General features: G+C 42.0%; 1 protein-coding gene across 5 annotated transcripts; it reads left to right on the top strand.

Annotated features, from left to right (window-relative positions):
* The first annotated feature begins 1482 nt into the window (after positions 1–1482).
* TLR5 (toll like receptor 5) lies at positions 1483–17323 on the top strand. Of its 5 annotated transcripts, none has more exons than XM_071579337.1 (3): positions 1483–1711; positions 10222–10269; positions 14133–17323. In XM_071579337.1, the coding sequence occupies exon 3, from the start codon at positions 14137–14139 to the stop codon at positions 16720–16722; it is 2586 nt and encodes an 861-aa protein (XP_071435438.1). In that variant the 5' UTR covers positions 1483–1711; positions 10222–10269; positions 14133–14136; the 3' UTR covers positions 16723–17323. The 5 variants fall into 5 exon arrangements, with proteins under 5 accessions (XP_071435438.1, XP_071435420.1, XP_071435429.1 ...); XM_071579328.1 differs by having other exon boundaries at positions 1690–1735; XM_071579319.1 differs by lacking the exon at positions 10222–10269.
* The last annotated feature ends 1773 nt before the right edge of the window (positions 17324–19096 follow it).

The following is a 19096-nucleotide window of genomic DNA, read 5'->3' as shown; positions in this document are numbered from 1 at the left end:
AGCCTCATTTTATTTAATAGGTGAATCTTAAGCCATGGCACTCAGTTCTGCATTTCCAACCATCCAGATTTGATCATGCATTGTGCATGATGTACATGAGGTACACTGTAGATACAATGCTTTCGGCTCCTATGTCTCCCATGCAATGTTGCTAAATCCCCAGCTCACTGCTGCAGGTAGGGCCAGGCAGCAGTGTGCTGAAAAGCAGGTTCAGAGGTTGTCACTTTTTCAAACAGCATCAATTTCCAGAAATTTTATTTCAGTGCAACCTGAAAATTTAAATTACTACAGGTTGGTTTGGTTTTTTTTTTTTAATTAAAATGAAATTGTCCTCTCTTTTACCTCCCCTTTTCATGTCTGGAGTAGCCTTTAAAAAATTACAGTAACAGGCAAATAAATCTCCTCAGTTACAGATCCATCATTCAATCTTAACTTCTTTAGGAAGTCTAAGTGTTCCATTTACTATAAGGTAATGTAGGAAATAGAATATAATGACCATTAGAAATAGGGTAAGAATGTGAGTAGAGAATCTGCTTACAGTTATCTTGGGTCAGATTAAGTGCACATCAGAGACTCAGGCATACTGGAGGTAAGAGACAGAGAAGAGCTGGCTCTTTCCACCTGCACAAGCCCAAAAGAGCTCAAGCACCAAGCAGCCAGCATGAATTTTCATATTTCTTAGACTCATCATAGGAGTGATGTCTCCTACAGATTAAAATGTAGCAAGGCCCATACAAGCTGACTCCTGTGTCCTGGCTGCTGCCCTCAGTGTGGTTTCCCATTGCCAGACCTCTTCCCATAGAATCAGAACCATAGTATGGTTTGGGGTAGAAGGAACCTTGAAGATCATCTAGTTTCACCCCCTGCCATGGGTAGGTACACCTTCTACTACACCAGGTTGTTCTAAGCCCCATCCAACCTGGCCTTGAACACTTCCAGGGAAGGGGCATCCACAGTTTCTCTGGGAAACTTGTGCCAGTGCCTCACCACCCTCATAGTGAAGAATTTCTTCCCAATATCCAATCTAAACCTACTCTCTTTCAGTTTAAAGCCATTCCCTCTTGTCCCCTTGTAAAAAACCCCTTTCCAACTTTGTTGTAGCCCCTTTTAAGTACTGGAAGGTGCTATAAGCTCTCTGTGAAGCCTTCTCCAGTCTGAACAACCCCAGTTCTCTCAGCCTGTGTTCAAGGGAGAGGTTCTCCAGCCCTCTGAGCATCTTTGTGACCCTCCTCTGGACCCACCGCAACATTCCCATCCTTATGATGGGGGCCCAGAGTCCTTGGAAGAGCTGGGGGGGATTTCCACACTGCTGAGGAATTTACCTCCCAGTGTTTCTTCCTTGATGAGTCTACCTTTTTTAATATACTTTTTTCACGTTCCAAACCCACGTAACCACCGCTCTCCTCCGTTCCACCCCTGCGGCACTCCAGCTGTCCCTGGCGCCGCCCCTGTGTTTACGATCGCCTTTCGCGAGCAGGCGGCTCTGCGGCCGCTCTGCGGTCCTGGGCAGGTTCCGTGCCGGGCCAGCGGCGCTTACCCGCCCGCCCGCCCCGCTCCGGAGCCATTCCCTGCGGGTCGGGCACGCTCTTCGCTCCAGCCGGACCGCGTGTGTGCGGGGAATAACCGCGGGCTGACCGGCACGGAGCTGCGGCTGTTCCCAGCCTTTTCCCAAGTTCCCGTGCCGCTCCGCCCCGGGCCGGGCCGACAGGAGGTGAGGCGGGACACCGGGATACAGGTGGGAGCCGCAGCCTTACACGGGTCCTTCGTAGCCCACGCCAGCCCAAGGTCGAGCTTCACCCTCCCTTTCCACGCTCTGCCTTTCCCCTTTCAGTCGCCAGGAAATAATGTGGCATCCACCCCTAGGAAAATGGAGTATGTTTTGTCACTTGCACTTTTGTATTTTTCAAAGCAGTATGTAATTTAACATTCATTCAGTTCTTTTCCCCCGAGGTAGACAAGGATTATTACCCTCATTTTATGCGGGAAAAAAAAAAAAGAGGTATGTGAGGTATAAAGTCCCCAGGAGGCACAAAGGCATAAGAGGTGGGACTTGATGAGACATACCCACATCTGCACCTGACCTTGGAAGAGTCCAGTTTGCAGGATGTTAGCCAGTCCCACTGTGCACTTCAGTACTTCGAGTACTTGATCTTGAAACGTTTTGCTTTTGCAGACACCCAGCAGTGCCCAAGTGCAGCAGGGCTGACCAGCCAACAGCTGATCCAGCTCAGTGGCACAGGTATTCTGCTGTATGTATAGGTCTGGCTCAAACTCAGCCCAAAATGAAGCAGTGATTTAAAATGGAGCTGCGAACTGTTACTGCATGTCCTTGGTTCTGTGGCTTATGGCTGGGAGTGTTTACCCAAGGTGTGGGAGAGTTCAGCCCTTTCCGTTGTCAGCCTGAGGATGAATGGGACATACGTCTTCCTCCTAATTGGCAATGCACTATTTTGGGCCTCCTGCAGCTTCCTTCTGAAGCTGTGTCATTGTGCAAGAAGCTGATTGAGATAGTAAGAGGCAGGAGCTAGAGAGGATGGCAAGAAGGATCTCCAAGGTATTCTCTAAGGATGGGTTTCTGGGTTGAACATGTGCACAGTCAGAATATGGAAGCTGCCCAGAGCAGATTTCCCTTTCCTCCCTTGGCCCCATCCCCTAATCCCTCATTAGGCTGAAGCATGTCTTTGATTTAGCAAATCTTGAACATTATTCACTCAGTTGGAAGAGCTGTAACAGGAGAGGAGAGTGCCTCCAGTCCAGAATAACCAATGCTTCCACAGAGAGTGGCTATATGTGAGATGAAAGGGTTTGGTGTTGCATTTTGCAGAAAACAGAACTGAGAGTAGCTGGTTTACCTGATAAATTAATGTGCTAAATGAAGACACAGCTTGCTTTCTCTCCAGAAAGAGTTGGGTAGGGACAGAATTTAAAATACAACCTGCATGGGGATTTCCGTTTTGACAGTCCCTAGGTGTGAGACTGCAGGTCTTTATGGATTCAGAAATCAGGTGCATGTCTTTCTACATGCACTGCATGGAGTGTTTAATTTGGTCTTCTGCTTCCACTCTAAATGCCTCTCATGCAGGTTAGCCTGTGTGACAGCTATTCTTTGTTGTTTTGGGACCATCTTGTATGGGGATAATCAGTACATGAGCACTTGACCTGGAATATATATGCAGATGAGCCCTGGGATGCTACCATGCTGGGAGTCAATGGAACAGCTCATTCATCAACAGCCTCCCACAGGAACGGTTTCGGAAAGGCTACCAGCTACTTTTCTGTCTTCTTCATTTGGTAGATCTTCATTGTATCACAGGTCCTACAGTACAGAATTATGTTGGCCATACTAGTGAGTGAAATTTTCACATTTTTCTCCTCCCACAAACAAGAGCTAACTCAAATTCATTCAGATCTAAAGCCTATTTCAAAGAAATTTAGAAGGTATCCTTTCAACATCTCCATTCCAGGAAAGAGTGGAGCAGGTTTCTAATTTCACTTAAATGCTGGACAGATTTTATCTCTCTGTTTATTATATTTAAGGTGCTTTCATCAGTGGATATTTGCAGTTTTCTATCTTTTGATTGCTTTATTAAAATGTATGTGTAAAAAAAACAAACTTGCAAAAGCAAACATCTCTTTGTTATCATTTGTTCCATTTGGCTCCATATATTCAGGCACCTGTTTCCATACTTTTTATTAGTTCTTTAATAAATAACGTGACCAGAGTGCAGGAGGGGTAACCATGTCAATCCTTTAGCTAGCCAGTTAGTCACCTTTGCTGACTTCAGGCTATCAAATCATTACCAGTTTTATGCTTGACACTATTTCACAGGAATGCTGATGAGCTTTATTAAAAGGTTAGCTTTGCAGGTGAGGCTATACAGAGCTCTGATTGTGACTCCAGGAGTGACAGTCTGAATGTTGCTTCTCCACTTCCTGCAACTTCCTCAAGAATGTCTGTCTCATCTGTGAACACTGTCTTCCTGTAAGTTAAAAACTTGACTGTCATTCTTGAGACTCCTTTCCTATTATCACTTTGATCTTTTCCAGGTGAGAGCTTAAATCCTCTCTACTTCTAATTACCCTGCAAGCACAAAAGAAGGACATTGTGCCCCTAGGCTAAATCCACTTTGTGAAAAGCACAGTCCAAAATTACAGCTAAAAGGGAAGGAAAACCAAGAGGAGGAGAGCATTTCTTCCCTGTAGGTGGTTTCTAGTCTAGACCAGGCAGTTCTTGTGTGACAGTATTCAAAGGAAAAACGAAAACGGACTCAGGATGTGAGGTAAGAATACCTGAGTGGTGACTGTGACTGCCTGTAGGTGGTTTCTGCAGCTTTGAATGAGCGTCTCTCCAGGGAAACAACAGTAGCAACAACTTGGAAAAAAACCAACAAACTCCTGAATCTTCGCTGTCCTCAGTGAGGCCCTATTTCCTTAGGACCTGGGAGTGTGTAGGAAACCTTGTTGGGTCTCTTCTGAAGCCTTTTGCCTTCATCATCCCCCTGTGAGACGGAGGCAGAGGAGTCAGGTCTGCCCGGGGCTGGCAGATGAACCAGTGCCCCGCGCTGGGGCGCTTCACTGGAACAACAACCCGGCTGGTGCTCAGGCAGGGGAAGGAGCAGACTGGCTTTCATCAGCAGGGAGACACTTGAAACAGTGCTAGCAGCTAAAAACAGCCAAGGTGGGGCCAGGACCTGGGGTCGGGGGCTACAGCACCCTCGCTCTGCCTATCCAGTTTACTCCTGTCCTCTAGAGAAATAGCCCAGAGCATGTTTTAGTCTATGTTTTCAAGTTTATTTTCCTATCCTTCTGGAGCCTGTTTTCTTTTAAAGAACTCTTATACTATAATTAGAGGAATTACATCTGTCTTTGGGCATTTGCATCTCATCATATAATCTGATGGGAGCAAAACAAACAAATAAATACAAACAGGAACTACATCATTACATGCAAACCAGTGGCTGGATTTTATGGTCCTTCTGCTCTGTCAGGTCATTAAATGCCTTATTGCTTTATGTTTTTCTCCATCAGTGATAGGAACTGTCACTGCACTCACTTGCCTTATCAGATGCTTCCTGATTTTTAAGTTGGAAAATGCTGTATTAGAGTTAAGAATCCTAGCAACTTAAGGGAGCAGCTGAGGCATTGGGAAGGGTCACATTCATTAATCATATGATGAATGAAATAGTTTCTTTTTTGATTGTAATTGGCTAGAGGGGCCCCCCCCGATGAAAAGTGTGTTTACACTGCTCAACTTTTTATGAGCACAAATGCATATATTATGATGGCTTAGAGTCTGGGCAAAAGCTTGGAGCTTTATTTTTCTTTCAGTAAGTAGATCTGATCTAATCAGATAACAGCAGCAATACAAATTTTCACAATAGCAGTTGGCCTTTATCTGACCAGTCTAAGAACAAAGGTTTACTGTTTGCAGTATATCTTTCAAGATCTTTTTTATGGCCTAGATAAATATTACAAACTCCTTGTCAGTAAGGCTTTCTCATAGATTAAAAGAAAAAGAATGCTCTTTGAAGTTCTTTGTTGTTTTTTTTCCTAAGAAATTTTACCAAGTGCCAAATACAAGTAGTCCTTCATAGTTGGTGTGTATCACCAGCCTCTGGGAAAGATACCCAAAATTTTTGCCACAAGTGAAAAAAATATGAATGATATTAGGGCATTAGACAAGGATATTTTGTTCTGCACTTGATAGAAGAAGCAGTAGAAATGATTCTTATTTCCCTACAGAATTTTGACATGTATATAGAGAAGACTGCAGAAGGGAGACTCTTTTCATTGGATGACAGGAAGGGACCCAAGATCTGAAGAATGAGACTGAGACACATTTGTCTATTCAGGTGAATTTCAGTGGATTTTAGGCAGCCAAGTACCCAAAATCTGATCTGAAAGGCCCTTCCTTTAGTCATAAACCCACAAGGCATCCCCATGTCTGCTGCAGCTCCCAGTGTGTATGAGCCAGGAGCACCCCAAGGTGAGGAGCCTTGCACAGCAACTGCAGGTGCTGGGGAGGTCAATACAAGGAACGTGGCCCCAGGCAGACCTCCTCGGGGGAGCCTCCAGGGAGCACTTCTAGCAGAGCTGCAGTTTTGAGCCTAAGCAAGGCATATTAGGCATGAACATTTCCTTTCAACCTTTAGCCATGGAAAGGAGAGGTCTCTGATGCTATGACCCAAGTAGACCATTAAAGGAAGTGGAAGACCTGAGTACTTGGCCTTCCTCACTCTGAGAAGCTTCAGTCTGGTTCTAACTCAAGGAAACTGCTTTAAACACAAGGCTGTAAGCACGTAAGTGTGTTAGGTAACAGCACCCGATGTCTCTCCTGTAGAAACGTGGCTGCACACACAAGAATGCAAGAGCTGTGAGGATTTTCAACAAGGGCAAGTGAAGGGTCCTGCACCTGGGGAGGAATAACCCCAAGTCCCAGTACAGGTTGGGGGCTGACCTACTAGAGAGCAGCTCTGCAGAGGAGGACCTGGGAATATTGGTGGGTGACCAGTTGGCTGTGAGCTGGCAGTGTGCCCTGGGGGCCAGTGGGGCCAATGGTGTTCTGGGGTGCATCAGGAAGAGCAGGGTCAGCAGGTTGAGGGAGGTGATCCTGTCCCTCTGCTTGGATTGCTCTGTCCGGTTCTGGGCTGTTCAATACATGAAAGACAAGATGCTACTGGAGAGGGTCCAGCAGAAGGCAATGAAGATGATGAGGGGTCTGGAGCATCTCTTAGGAGGAGAGACTGCAGGAACTAGGCCTGTTCAGCCTGGAGAAGAGAGGACTGAGTCGGAAACTCATTAATGCATATAAATATCTCAAAGGCAGGTGCCAAGAGGATGGTGCCAGACTCTTTTCAGTGGTGCCCAGTGACAGGATGAAGAGCAATGGCCATAAAGTAAAACTTCAATGTAAGAAAGAACTTCTTTCCATTGAGGGTGGCAGAGCACTGGAACAGGCTTCCCAGTAATGTTGTGGAGTCTAGAAACATTCAGAACCAACCTGGACGTATTCTTGTGTAGCCTGCTCTAGGTGGCCCTGCCTTGGAAGGGGGGTTGGAGAAGATGATTTGTACAAGATGATCTCCAAAGGTCCCTTCCAACCCTAACAATTCTGTGATTCTCTGGTTTGTTTATTTTGCTGAGCAGGAGTTGTAAGGTAAACTTCTTGAATTATTTTGGAATAGAAAATTGTTTGCTTAATTTTGATTGCTTAATCCAAAGCACTACTTTAGCTAAAATCCATAACCAGGCTTCAGCGTTAGAGTACAGAATGAGTAATGGCTGTTAGTGTCCTTTAATTCCCTTTGTCAGTACATGCCTCTGGCATAATGTGGCATCCAATCAGTATTCCCCTTGTTTTGCCCAACTGGAGTATTTTAGTCAACTCCTCAGTTATTCTTTTAGCATCTACTTCCACTTTGAGATACCAGTTTCCAAAGTCACAGCCTCTAGCTTTAATGGTTTTGAGCCATTCTCAGAAAAATTGAAAGTCGTAGGTAAAACAGCCCAACTGTTCTAGATACTTTAAAGGAAGTCTTGACCCTATGACACAAAAACCACCGAGACTGGTTCCCATTGTTTAATTTTGGGTTTGGTTTGATTTTTTAGTTGTTTTTTTTTTTTTGTTGTTGTTGTTGTTCAAGTCTGCTTCATTCTGACTGGGTGTTTCCACAGAAGGGTCAGTGCCATGCAAACAAGATCAGAGCTGCACTAGCCAGGGATAAGGCAGATAATTGTGCTTGGGCTACATCAGGTTTGTGCATGCTTTCTAATCTTCATTCTGAGACTTTGTTTGGGGGTTACTTCTCTGACTGGGCAGCTAAAATTCCCCAGAAAGGTAACTGAAGTCTTACCTTTAAATCCAGACTAAGATGCACTGTGGAAAGTGGACAGATGCAATAGGCCTTACTAATGTAGGCATTAAACCTCATTTATATGATGGTGCTCTTGGTCCATGCCTAAGCCAAAGTATAGTGAAAAAGAGTAGACACTGAGGAAAAGAGGATGAAGTAAAAGCAAACTGGGTTGGGGAGAGGAAGAGGAAGAGGGAGAGGGAGAGGGAGAAGAGAGGATTTCTATGACTTTGTTGTTCTTGTTCTAGAACTTGTGGCCTGAATCAACAGTCTTTTTAAATCTGAGAGTCATCTAGCTGAGATTATCTATACTGACTCAGGCTTAACCTGAAACTAAGCAAAAATACCCTCAGTTACCCAAAGGCTCTGTATTGAATTTGTGTAAGTTCTAGTAGAAGTGGGCACTACAGGGGTGACTGTGAGGTGCTGCCAGAAGCTTTTCCAATGTCCAAGAGAGCCAATGCCAGTTGGCTCTGGGATGGACCCACTGCTGACCAAGGCAGAGCCCAGCAGTGACAGTGGTAGAACCTCTGGGATAACAGATTTAAAAAGGGGAGAGGAGGGAACTGTGCACAACTACAGCTGGAGAGAGGAGTAAGAATGTGCGAGAGAAACAAGTCTGCAGACACCAAAGTCAGTGAAGAAGGGGAGGGAGGAGGTGCTCCAGGTTCTGGAGCAGAGATTCCCCTGGAGCCTGTGGTGAAGGCCATGGTGAGGCAGCTGTGCCCCTGCAGCACATGGAGGACCACAATTTGTTTTACAATTTGGTAGTTTTTTCTCATTACCCCACTCTGATTTGACTGGTAATAAATTAAACTAATTTCCCCAAGTCAAGTCTTGTTTTGCCCATGACAGCAATCAGTGAGTGATCTCTCCCTGCCTTCACCTTGACCCATGAGTCTTTTGCTATATATTCTCTCCCCAGTCCAGCTGAGGAGGGGAGTGATAGAGCAGCTTTGGTGAGCACCTGGCATCCAGCCAGGGTCAATGCACCACAGGTTCCAAACTCCTCCTGAACTTTGTTTCCCTTTCCCAGTAGCTTTTTCATGCCCATGTGTTTTGTACCTGCAGCTGATTTCTTTTTTGATACTGTTTGTGAGTGCTGCACTTTGCCAGTTTCTGGCAGAAGATCTGGAGTTAATTAACTAGGAAGAGCAGTTTAGATAATGAATATAAAACAGACTCTATTTAGTTAACAGCACTCTGGACATAGTTGGCTTAAATATATTTTCAAAACAGTCACAAGAAAAGTTGTAAACTGATGATGAAAGCTGTGCATATCAAATTTTAAGTTAAATACGTAATTTTATACACAAACTCATCTCACTTTAGAAAAAAATAATAAGGGGCAAGTCTTTGTCCCTTCAGTGCCTGATGTTTTTGGGTATAGAGGGAGAAAAGAGGACTGTCTTTATGCATTGGTTTTACAGGCAAGAAATACACCTTGAAGTTGTTGATTCCTATCTTTCTTTTTCTCTGGGGAGCTTTTGTGATGCCTGTGACAAGTAGTTATGCTTCACAGAAAGACATCAGAGCAACAGCAGCACTTTTGCAGGCTCCATGAGAGCTCTTGCATCTTGCTGTCCAAACAGAAAGACCCTTAGCTATGGAGCTAAAGGGAAGAAAAGCTTTCCAACTTGGCAGTAGGATTAATGTTTATCCCTTAATCCTTAATCCTAAAGCAGGCTTGTGGCAATTAGAGATGAGATTCTCACACACTCATCAAAAGATGCTGCTGCCTTTATTATGTGTGTATACCCTACTTTTCTGTGATTCAGTGACCTACAGAAAATGACCTGGATCTTTTAATGAAAATTAGCATTAGCAAAACTTTACTCTTTTTTTTTCCTTCTTTATGGTGCAGATATGAAAATTTTACCAGCTTTACATCTGTCTTTAGCTTTTTATCCACTGACCACACGCCAAACATTGAAATGACTAGTATTCTTGGTCAGAGGACTTCATCTTTTTGGAATTATTTCAAGCAGTCTGTGCATGTGGTGCCCACACAATTCCTCTGGCTGACTGAGCCATCATCTATGAAGAATCTCCTTGGAAAGACATCATGGTCACTGCAGTAGGTTATTAAAAATATTTTTAAATTTGTTCAGTCTTATTGGTGGTTATATCAGACTGGTCTTCTCTAGAGGGAAGTGCCCGATATCCAGCACTTCTGCTTTTTTCCCCAAACCTGTGTCTGAACTGAGAACATTTCGGCCTGCAGCTCATTTTCTTAAACACACAGGCTCCATACCTGTTCCCTCCCACTGGTGTGTGCTGGTTCACATTTGACTTGGGGTTACATGACAGAAGCACGAAGTGCTGCTACTGCACAAAACCTCTTCTGAGCCTGAAATTTTCCTTTCAGGTCACTTTTAAAAAGCAAGCCTTGGGACTCAGCAAGGACAGAAGCAGGGTATGTAACCCTTTCTTTATGTGGCATCCAATGCATTTTTGTTGGGGGTGTGGAAAAGGGAATGGCAAGTGCATTCTAAGTCTCCATGGGAGAGTTGTTACTCTTGCATAAGTAACAAAAAGAGACAGTCTTAGTCCTCTTTTTCAGCTTTACTTCACTCTCTCTTTACTGAGTCTCTCTGGGTGTCCTGAGGCATACACAGCTGTGCTGAGATGGCAGGCACTACTACAACCTCTACTCTCAGGTACTGCCAGTTCCCATCCTTTTTCTGTGCTAGTAAAAGTTTCTAGGTGATTTAAAACCAGGTTAACAGAAGTTTTTTTAAAAATTAGTACAATAGTGAAAGTCAGTTCCAGATGACTCAAAACATCTGCATCTGCCTTCCTTGATCCAGATGCAGAGGAGCTAGAGTATGAGCATTCTGGATGCACTCTCTGGGTGCCTTTAGATCTAGGTAGTGTATTGACCCTGCATTGTAAAAGTTCTTCCCGTTGCCCAGAAACATGGCCCACTTAGGACTTCCCATCCTAAAAACATTTGGTGCATTTTTCATCCCCATCCTACTTTTCCCCTTCCCTTTACTATTTACCCCTTCTGACATGAATCCAGGAAAAGAAAACAAAATCTCACATGCTGGGCCCTGGTTCTCTAATTTTTGTTGTCTGGTTTTCAGTAATGGAAGTTTTCAATAATTGACAGGACAAAAGGATATAGCTTCAACCTCCACCAGAGGAGGTTCAGGTGGGTGTTTAAACACCGGATCAGGAAGCCCAGGGAGGTGGTGGAGTCATCATCCCTGGAAGTGTTCACAAAATGACTGGATGTGGCACTCAGTGCTACAGTTTCATTGGCATGGTGCAGTTTGGTCCTAGGTTAAATTGGTGACCTCAGCAGTCTTTTCCAACCTTAAAGATTCTAAGATTCTACGAATGAAGCATTTGCACATCCTTTCATCTCCATGTCCATGCATAGACACGTAACTTAATGGGATGATCCTCATTTTGGGGGAAGAATACTCTTTCCAAAAGGTTTTAAAGGCTAACATACTGTAGTGAAGGGTTGTATATAATGCTACATGATGGAATTCTGTTCAAGTACAAAACTTTGCTGTCCTCATGAGAGCAGTAAGAGGCATTACTTACTGCCAGCATCCCCCTCCTGCTCACAGAGGGACAAGATTTGGAGGAGAAAGTAATAACTTGAACAGAAAAAATTGAGGGAGCAAAGAGTTTACAAGTGAAATTTTTCTTGTCACTGAACCAGAGCAGAGGTGAAGTGTAACAAGTGACAAAAGATTGTTAGGCATTTGTTTAACTTGCAGGAATGTAGAAAAGCAGGTAAGTATAAAGGGAAAGGTGGCTAAATGTATTTCATTTTTCTTACAGTCTAATAAAAAAAGTAAAACTATATTTTTAAATTTAAAAACAACATTTTCTAACTGTAAGACTCCAAACACTTTGAACTTTTTCTCGCTGTTTATTGTACAAGTGTCCATTAAATATTAACTTCCAAAGTATGTTCTGTCTGTCACTACTTTTGATGGTGCAGGGATTTTGCCCAGACTTTAAACACCAGCCATAGCATCTGGAGAAATAGAAGGAATGAAAATGTCAATATCTGAAAGATAAATGTAATTTAAAAATATTTGTGCTGAACATCTTGTCAACAAGAACCAATATAATAGTTATCAAATACTAAAAGGGAAACCTGGTGTTTAGTTTTCATGGGTCAAGCAAAAAGAAACTTTAAAAAGTAAACAAGATCTTGTATGTTTAGTTATGTCTTTTTAAATAACCTACAACATTTTGTAGTCACAACAAACATTATATAGTTTATTGTTTATAATGTGCCCTTTAAAAGTGTATGGTAGGTCAAAAAAGAGGTTATTAAATGCAATTATCTTCTAGTACTTGGAATTATTTCCCACAGAAGAAGTTAGGATCTCTTAAGTGTTTTTTTTTAAAGTACAGTACACAAACAACCAACTTAAGGCTAATAATTTGGTGTTCTTTACTATGCTCAATAAAACAGAATTTTGATACTCACTGCCTGCAGTTTGCTTTTCTTTGCAGCACATTTGCTTCACTTTGCAGCACATTTAAATTCCTTAGGGAGACAAAATCTGAATGAAATTTGAATGCCAGGACTTCAGAATTCAACACTCTTGTTCTATATTCCTATCTCTTTCACTTCAGGAATCAGACCTTGTCCTAAGAATATGAGAATGTCTTAAAAATAAAAAGATTAATACTTTAAGTTGTGAGGTATTTGTGTTTCCCACTTGGTGTTTGAGCCTCCAGGATGAAAATTTGCAGACTCGCTCCAGCAGTACAGGTGTTACAAGTTAATGTTTAATATGATCAGATGACTTTGAGAATGTCACCAAAAATGTTTGGTACAGTGAGATTGTGCCAGTTATGAGATTAGATTGTGCTGTAATATCCTTGTACTTCCTATGTGAAGACAGTCTTTAAAAATTGGCTTGCTCTTTCCTTTGGTATGTGCAATGGGAATGTCCTAGTGGTTTCTACTGACATACTTTTCATTTTGTATTTTCATTTTCAATCCCTTTGTATGACAGCAATAAGCATAAGATGATTTTAGTTTAAGTGCAATATTTTGCACAGAGGTTTGTACTTGAGATTTAAAGAAGCAGTATGTTCAAATCAGAACAATAATTGTTCAAAGCCCCACTATTTCCTCTCTGAAGTAGATTTACTTTGCAGACATTAAATGAACGTTCTGGGTTTGGTTCCACAAGAGTTGACACTTACCAATTTTTAAACAGACTGTGCTGGAGGACACAAAAATTCTTCCACTGGGTTGTCATTTCATTTCAATAAATGTCTAAAATCAGAACCAGATGGTTGCAATCTTAGTTGGAAGGGTTTTTTTAAAAACTTCAGTACACATGCAACTACTTTAGGGCTAATAATTTGCTCTGTTCTTTACCACACTAAATAAAAAAGACATTCCTTGCTTTGAAAAGGTTTTTTTCTTAGATAGCAAGGGAAACAGGCAGAGAGATTGCATAATGCAATGAAAATCCAGACTAGAAATATATTAATAAATTGATTCATCAGCAAGCTACATAAATTACTTTATGCACCTTTTTGTATAACTTGGGTATTTAGAGTTCAGGAAATACAGCTTTTCATAAAACATGAAATCTTGCAGCACAGTTTCAGGCTACTGTGTCTTTTTCTGTTCATTCACTGTTAGCCTTGTTCCTGCCTATACTTTCAAAACTATCTCACAACCCTTTCAAGAACAATTTCACATTAATGAGTCTGAGGCTCAAGGAGCCCCAAAAGAGGTCCCTTTTAAAAATTCATGGCTGTTAGGCATTTCTGTGTGACAGCAATCTAAATTCCAAGTAGGTAATGGTCCTCCCAAGGAGAGCGCTCAGGGAAAGAACAGCCTTGGCCTGCTCTGTTGAGATGACTGGATGATTGCACTTCACTTGGGTAATCCGAACTGTTTGAACCTGTTTGGATAACTGATTTAGGAATTAAGCTAATGCACCAGCATTACCAGTTCCATGGCACAAATTAAACAGCTAGGGCCAAGATTTCAACACCTTCCTAGTGCTGTTCTGGTGCCACTCTCAAGGTACATGAAGGAGAGTTACTTTTTATGTCAAAAGAATTGCTCACATCTCTTTGGGCCCCATGTTCTGACCAGACAGCCTATAAGATACTACCTGTTATACTTCAGAGAAAGGATATATCCCAAATCACTAGTAGTTTTTAGTGTGACATTAGTCCTCTCTTCTACAACTGTTAAAAATATGCTCTACAACTCACTGCACAGATAGCCTACTGCAGAATTAATGCTCACTATTTTCACTTTTCTTCACATAGGTTCATGATGTTATGTCATCAGCTCGTACTTGTCTTTGGACTCTCCCTAGCTAGTGGGGTGTATGCATTTAGAAGATGCTACTCAGAGGCCCAAGTCTCCATGTATTTGTTCTGCAACCTCACGGATATTCCACTTGTGCCAAAGGATACAGTGAAGCTTTTTCTAACTTACAACAATATCACACGAGTGACCGAAGCTTCGTTTCCCCTGCTGGAGCACTTGTTGTTGTTGGAAATCGGAACACAGTTTGTCTACCCTGTTACCATAGGGAAAGGAGCTTTCAGGAACCTGCCAAACCTTCGTGTCTTAGATTTGGGATTCAATACGATTCTTCAACTGGATCTTGATGCTTTTGTGGGTTTGCCAAGTCTGACTGTGCTCCGTCTGTATAAAAACTACCTTGGAGATTCCATACTTGAGGAACGTTACTTTCAAGATTTGAGATTGTTAGAAGAATTGGATCTTTCAGGGAATGAAATCACAAAACTTCGACCTCATCCGTTATTTTATAATCTAACAGCCTTGAAAACTGTGAACCTGAAATTCAACAAGGTATCCAATCTGTGTCCAAGCAATCTTACCAGTTTCAGAGGAAAACACTTTTCATTTTTCAGTCTCCGTTCTAATTATTTGTACAAGACAGAAAGTGTGGACTGGGTGAAATGCCCAAATCCTTTTAAAAATATTACATTTAACTCACTAGACCTTAGTGAAAATGGCTGGAGCACAGAGAAAGTCCAATATTTCTGTACAGCCATTAAAGGGACTCAAATCAGTTCTTTAATATTTGTCTCCCATACAATGGGTTCGGGATTTGGCTTTCAAAACTTAAAAAATCCAGATATTTATACTTTTGCAGGACTAGCAAGAAGCAATCTTAGTTCCTTAGATATTTCAAAGGGTTACATTTTCTCTCTCAATTCTTTAGTCTTTCAAAGCCTTAGTAATCTGGAATTGCTGAACCTTTTCAAAAACAAGATAAATCAAATCCAAAGGGAAGCATTTTTTGGCTTGGGCAAGCTAAAAACTCTCAATCTCTCAAGTAATCTTTTAGGTGAGTTGTATGATTATACTTTTGAGGGTCTACATAGTGTAATGTATATTGATTTACAGCAGAATCATATTGGGATGATTGGTGAAAAATCATTCCACAACTTATTAAGTCTGAAAATAATTGATCTCCGAGACAATGCCATTAAAAAGCTCCCTTCCTTTCCACATCTGACCTATGCCTCTTTAGGTGACAATAAGCTAATGTCTGTAGCTTACACAAGAACAGATGCAACATACCTAGATTTAGAAAGAAATTGGTTGGCAAATGTAGGTGACCTGTATATTCTTTTTCAAGTTCCAGATCTGCAGTATATCTTCTTAAAACAGAATCGGTTCTCTTACTGTGTGAAAACTGATAATGCCATACAAAACAGTCAGCTAATCTATATGGATCTAGGTGAAAATATGTTGCAGCTTGTGTGGGAGAGAGGTCTTTGTTTGGATGTGTTTGGGGCACTGTCCAGACTTGAGGTTCTACATCTGAATAACAACTACCTCAGTGCTCTTCCACAGGACATCTTTAGAGGTCTAACATCTCTAAGAACACTTAATCTGGCTTCCAATGTGTTGTCTCATCTTTCTCCTGGGCTTTTCCCACAAAACCTAATGAACCTAAACTTATCTGAAAACCAGCTGCTTTCCCCTGAGCCTGAAGTCTTTATGACTTTGAGTATTCTGGATATAACACATAATAAGTTTGTCTGTGATTGTACCTTAAAGAGCCTACTGGTGTGGCTAAATGAAACCAATGTAACCCTGGAAGGCTCCGAATCTGACAGGTACTGTGTATACCCACCTGAATTTGCAGGGGTGCCACTGTCACATCTGCAATATGATGGTTGTGATGAAGATGAACTCCAACAGGCACTCAGGTTCTCACTATTTATCTTCCTCTCTGTCACTGTTCTCATGTTTCTGGTGTCAGCCATCATTTTTACTCGCTGTCGAGGGATTTGTTTTGTCTGGTATAAACTTATCACCACAAAAATAATAGCCATCCATCCACAAGGAACAGATAAAAGTGAACACAGATATGATGCGTATTTGTGCTACAGCAAAAATGACTTTGAATGGGTCCAGAATGCCTTGTTAAAGCACCTGGATTCACAGTATTTTGAGAAAAACAGATTTACCTTGTGTTTTGAGGAAAGAGACTTCTTGCCTGGGGAAGAACATATCAATAATATCCGTGAGGCCATTTGGAACAGCAGGAAAACAATTTGTGTTGTGACCAGGCAGTTTCTCAAAGATGGGTGGTGTGTGGAAGCCTTTAATTTTGCCCAGAGCAGGTACTTCTGTGATCTGAAAGATGTCCTCATAATGGTAGTGGTTGGGTCACTTTCTCAATATCAACTGATGAAACACAAACCAATTAGAAACTTTTTACAAAGGAGTCAGTATTTGCGATGGCCTGAAGATCATCAAGATGTAGACTGGTTTTTAAATAACCTTTCTTGCCAAATTCTGAAGGAAAAAAAGGTGCAAAGAAAAATCAGTGGTATAGAGCTGCAGACTGTAGAAACTGTCTCACATTGACAGTGTGTGAGTTCCTGGCAAATATCCCATTTCCAGCTGTGCCATGGCAGGAATAAACAGAATTGTGTTCATTTTTCCTTGAAAAGACAGGCAGAATGATAACTGTTTCAGTATAAATCCCTCAAAACATAGAGACAGCTTGAAAGCAACCAGAAAATAGATGAAAGTGCAATTATTTTATGGACTATAACATGCATTTTCAGAGGAATTAAATGAATCATGGATGCTTCACATTTTGGGTATTAATCTTCAGATACTTTAATCCTGATTTTCAGAGTACTACTTGCTTACAGGTCTGTTTCAGTTAGAGAAGGATGCTCAAGGTTGTTTTTTCAAAAAGAGCCCATGGTACTGTACAGGAGTGACCAAATATTCCTGCAGTTACTACCAGCCCTCAGTTCATGGACCTTTCTGAACTTGTAAGTTTTCATGCTCCATTTCATTGTTTTGCATCTTTATGCTCTAAATTGTTGTAATACAGATTTTGTTTGTTTTCTACTCCATTAGCCTCATCTTCTCAACTGGAGCGTACAAACTTTGGACTTCATTCATGCTCTTCCCCTTCACAGCTTCTGTGCTTGGTGGTAAAGCCACAGTCATTGGGCTGCTTCATTTGCTGCTGTTTCACCTGGTGCTTTTTTAGTTGAGCTGCCTTCTGCCCTGCAGGGGCAGGTATTCGTTTTGGATCTGAAGCAAGCCTGGGCTTGAAAAGCCAGCAGGAGCCTACCTCAGTAGCCATGCAGGCTGTACTATGGTGATGGGGCCAATGGCCCAGTGACTGCCAGACAGCTCTGTCTTTCTGGGAGTGGGAAGTACACCTGTATTTTGTAATTGTACTGTGTAATTTGGGTTGTTCTCAGCGCATCCTGTGTCCTGATCAATTCTAAGGTGTTTTTCTGCTTCTACTGAAATGTTCTTCTAGAGTCATTAATGCCTGATACTCTCTTATTTCTCTAATTGTTTTGCCACTGTTTGCTCAGGTTTGTGTCTTCAAGGGATTGTTCAGGGTCATTTTAATAATACTCTGACTCAGTGTTCACTGATACAGAACCTGCACCTATTATTTCGATTGTGACATACTCCTTGAGTGTACTGTTCATCTCCATTGGTGCATTCATTCAACAAAACCTTGCCAAAATACTTTCAGCATGGCCTCAGTGAGGCTTTTTTGCTGTAGTGAGGAAGCAGGAATAGGAGGTTTTATAAGATGTCTGTCTTGACCTCAGCTGCCAACAAATAATGCCATCCTAACTGTTTTGATAGAGACAAAAAAGTACAATCCACTTCATGTGAATGCAGCCATTTGAATATAGATGTGCCTGTGGCTGATCTAATTTACTCTCCATGCACAAGTATATAGGATTTCTATTGATACAATTACTACAGTAAAGTATTTCTTCCTTCTCAATCAGCATAGTCATTCAGGAAGAGAAAAATGGCTAAACCTTGAAATATTTTCCAGGCAGCATGGGACATGGGGTCACAGATCAAGGAAGGGATTGACTGTGCTAGTGAATCCCTGGGTGTCGCTGTTGACTCAGGTAACAGCCCAGGCTTCCAGAAGCCCTCCTGCCTCCCTGCTACTGAAGCTGCTGGAGTAGGGAAAAATGCTGGCACAGAGCGAGGGCCAGGAAAGCACCAGCAGCCCTGGCTTCTAAGAGCCCTCTTGGGAAGGCCACCACGGGCATTTCAGGAATGAATCTGTACAGCGAACATCATCTGCAGGTCCAAGTTGTTAGTACGTAGTGTAAGAGCTGGGGATTTTACAAGCGCCCTTAGAAACTGTATTTGAATGAATGTCACAAAACATTTTTGGTCAAGTGTTGAAGAGCCCTCCAGCTTGGAACCTTATTGTATACTTGCAAGACACTTCAGATACTTAAAACTTAATTCTGCTAACCTATGTGTGCAGGAATGATGAGTAGATACAGGAGATGGCTTTAACTGTGGCTTTTCCATTTAATTGGAAATACTTCAGTCTACTTTGTGCTTATGCCCCTGGTGGGAGTACATAAATGCTGTGTTTACTTCAGTCTTTGGAAATGTCTGTCTTTCTGCATAAATGTTTTAATAAAACCTTTGGATGAAATTTCATTTTCTGCCTCTGTGCTTATATACCATTTTGGAAACTTTCAGAGATCACAACTGTGTCAGAAGCAGCTGGGAAAACTTTCTACCACAGAAGCAGCTTAGAAATGTAGAAGTAGCCCAGCCCCTTTCTGTGCCTTGCAAATTCTGTTGCAAGGGGTTTGCAAAAAGCAGTAATAGGATTTTTGGAGAATGTGCTGCTGAACCATTCCTGACTGTGGAGTGCTCTACAGGCATATGAATAACTGCAGTGTCAAATTTTAAAGAGATCCAAAATATCTTCCTT

This window comes from Pithys albifrons, chromosome 2 (assembly GCF_047495875.1).
Source record: "Pithys albifrons albifrons isolate INPA30051 chromosome 2, PitAlb_v1, whole genome shotgun sequence".
Taxonomy (NCBI): domain Eukaryota; kingdom Metazoa; phylum Chordata; class Aves; order Passeriformes; family Thamnophilidae; genus Pithys; species Pithys albifrons.
The sequence above is the reverse complement of the archived record's forward strand: the minus strand, read 5'-3'. Positions and strand labels throughout refer to the sequence as shown.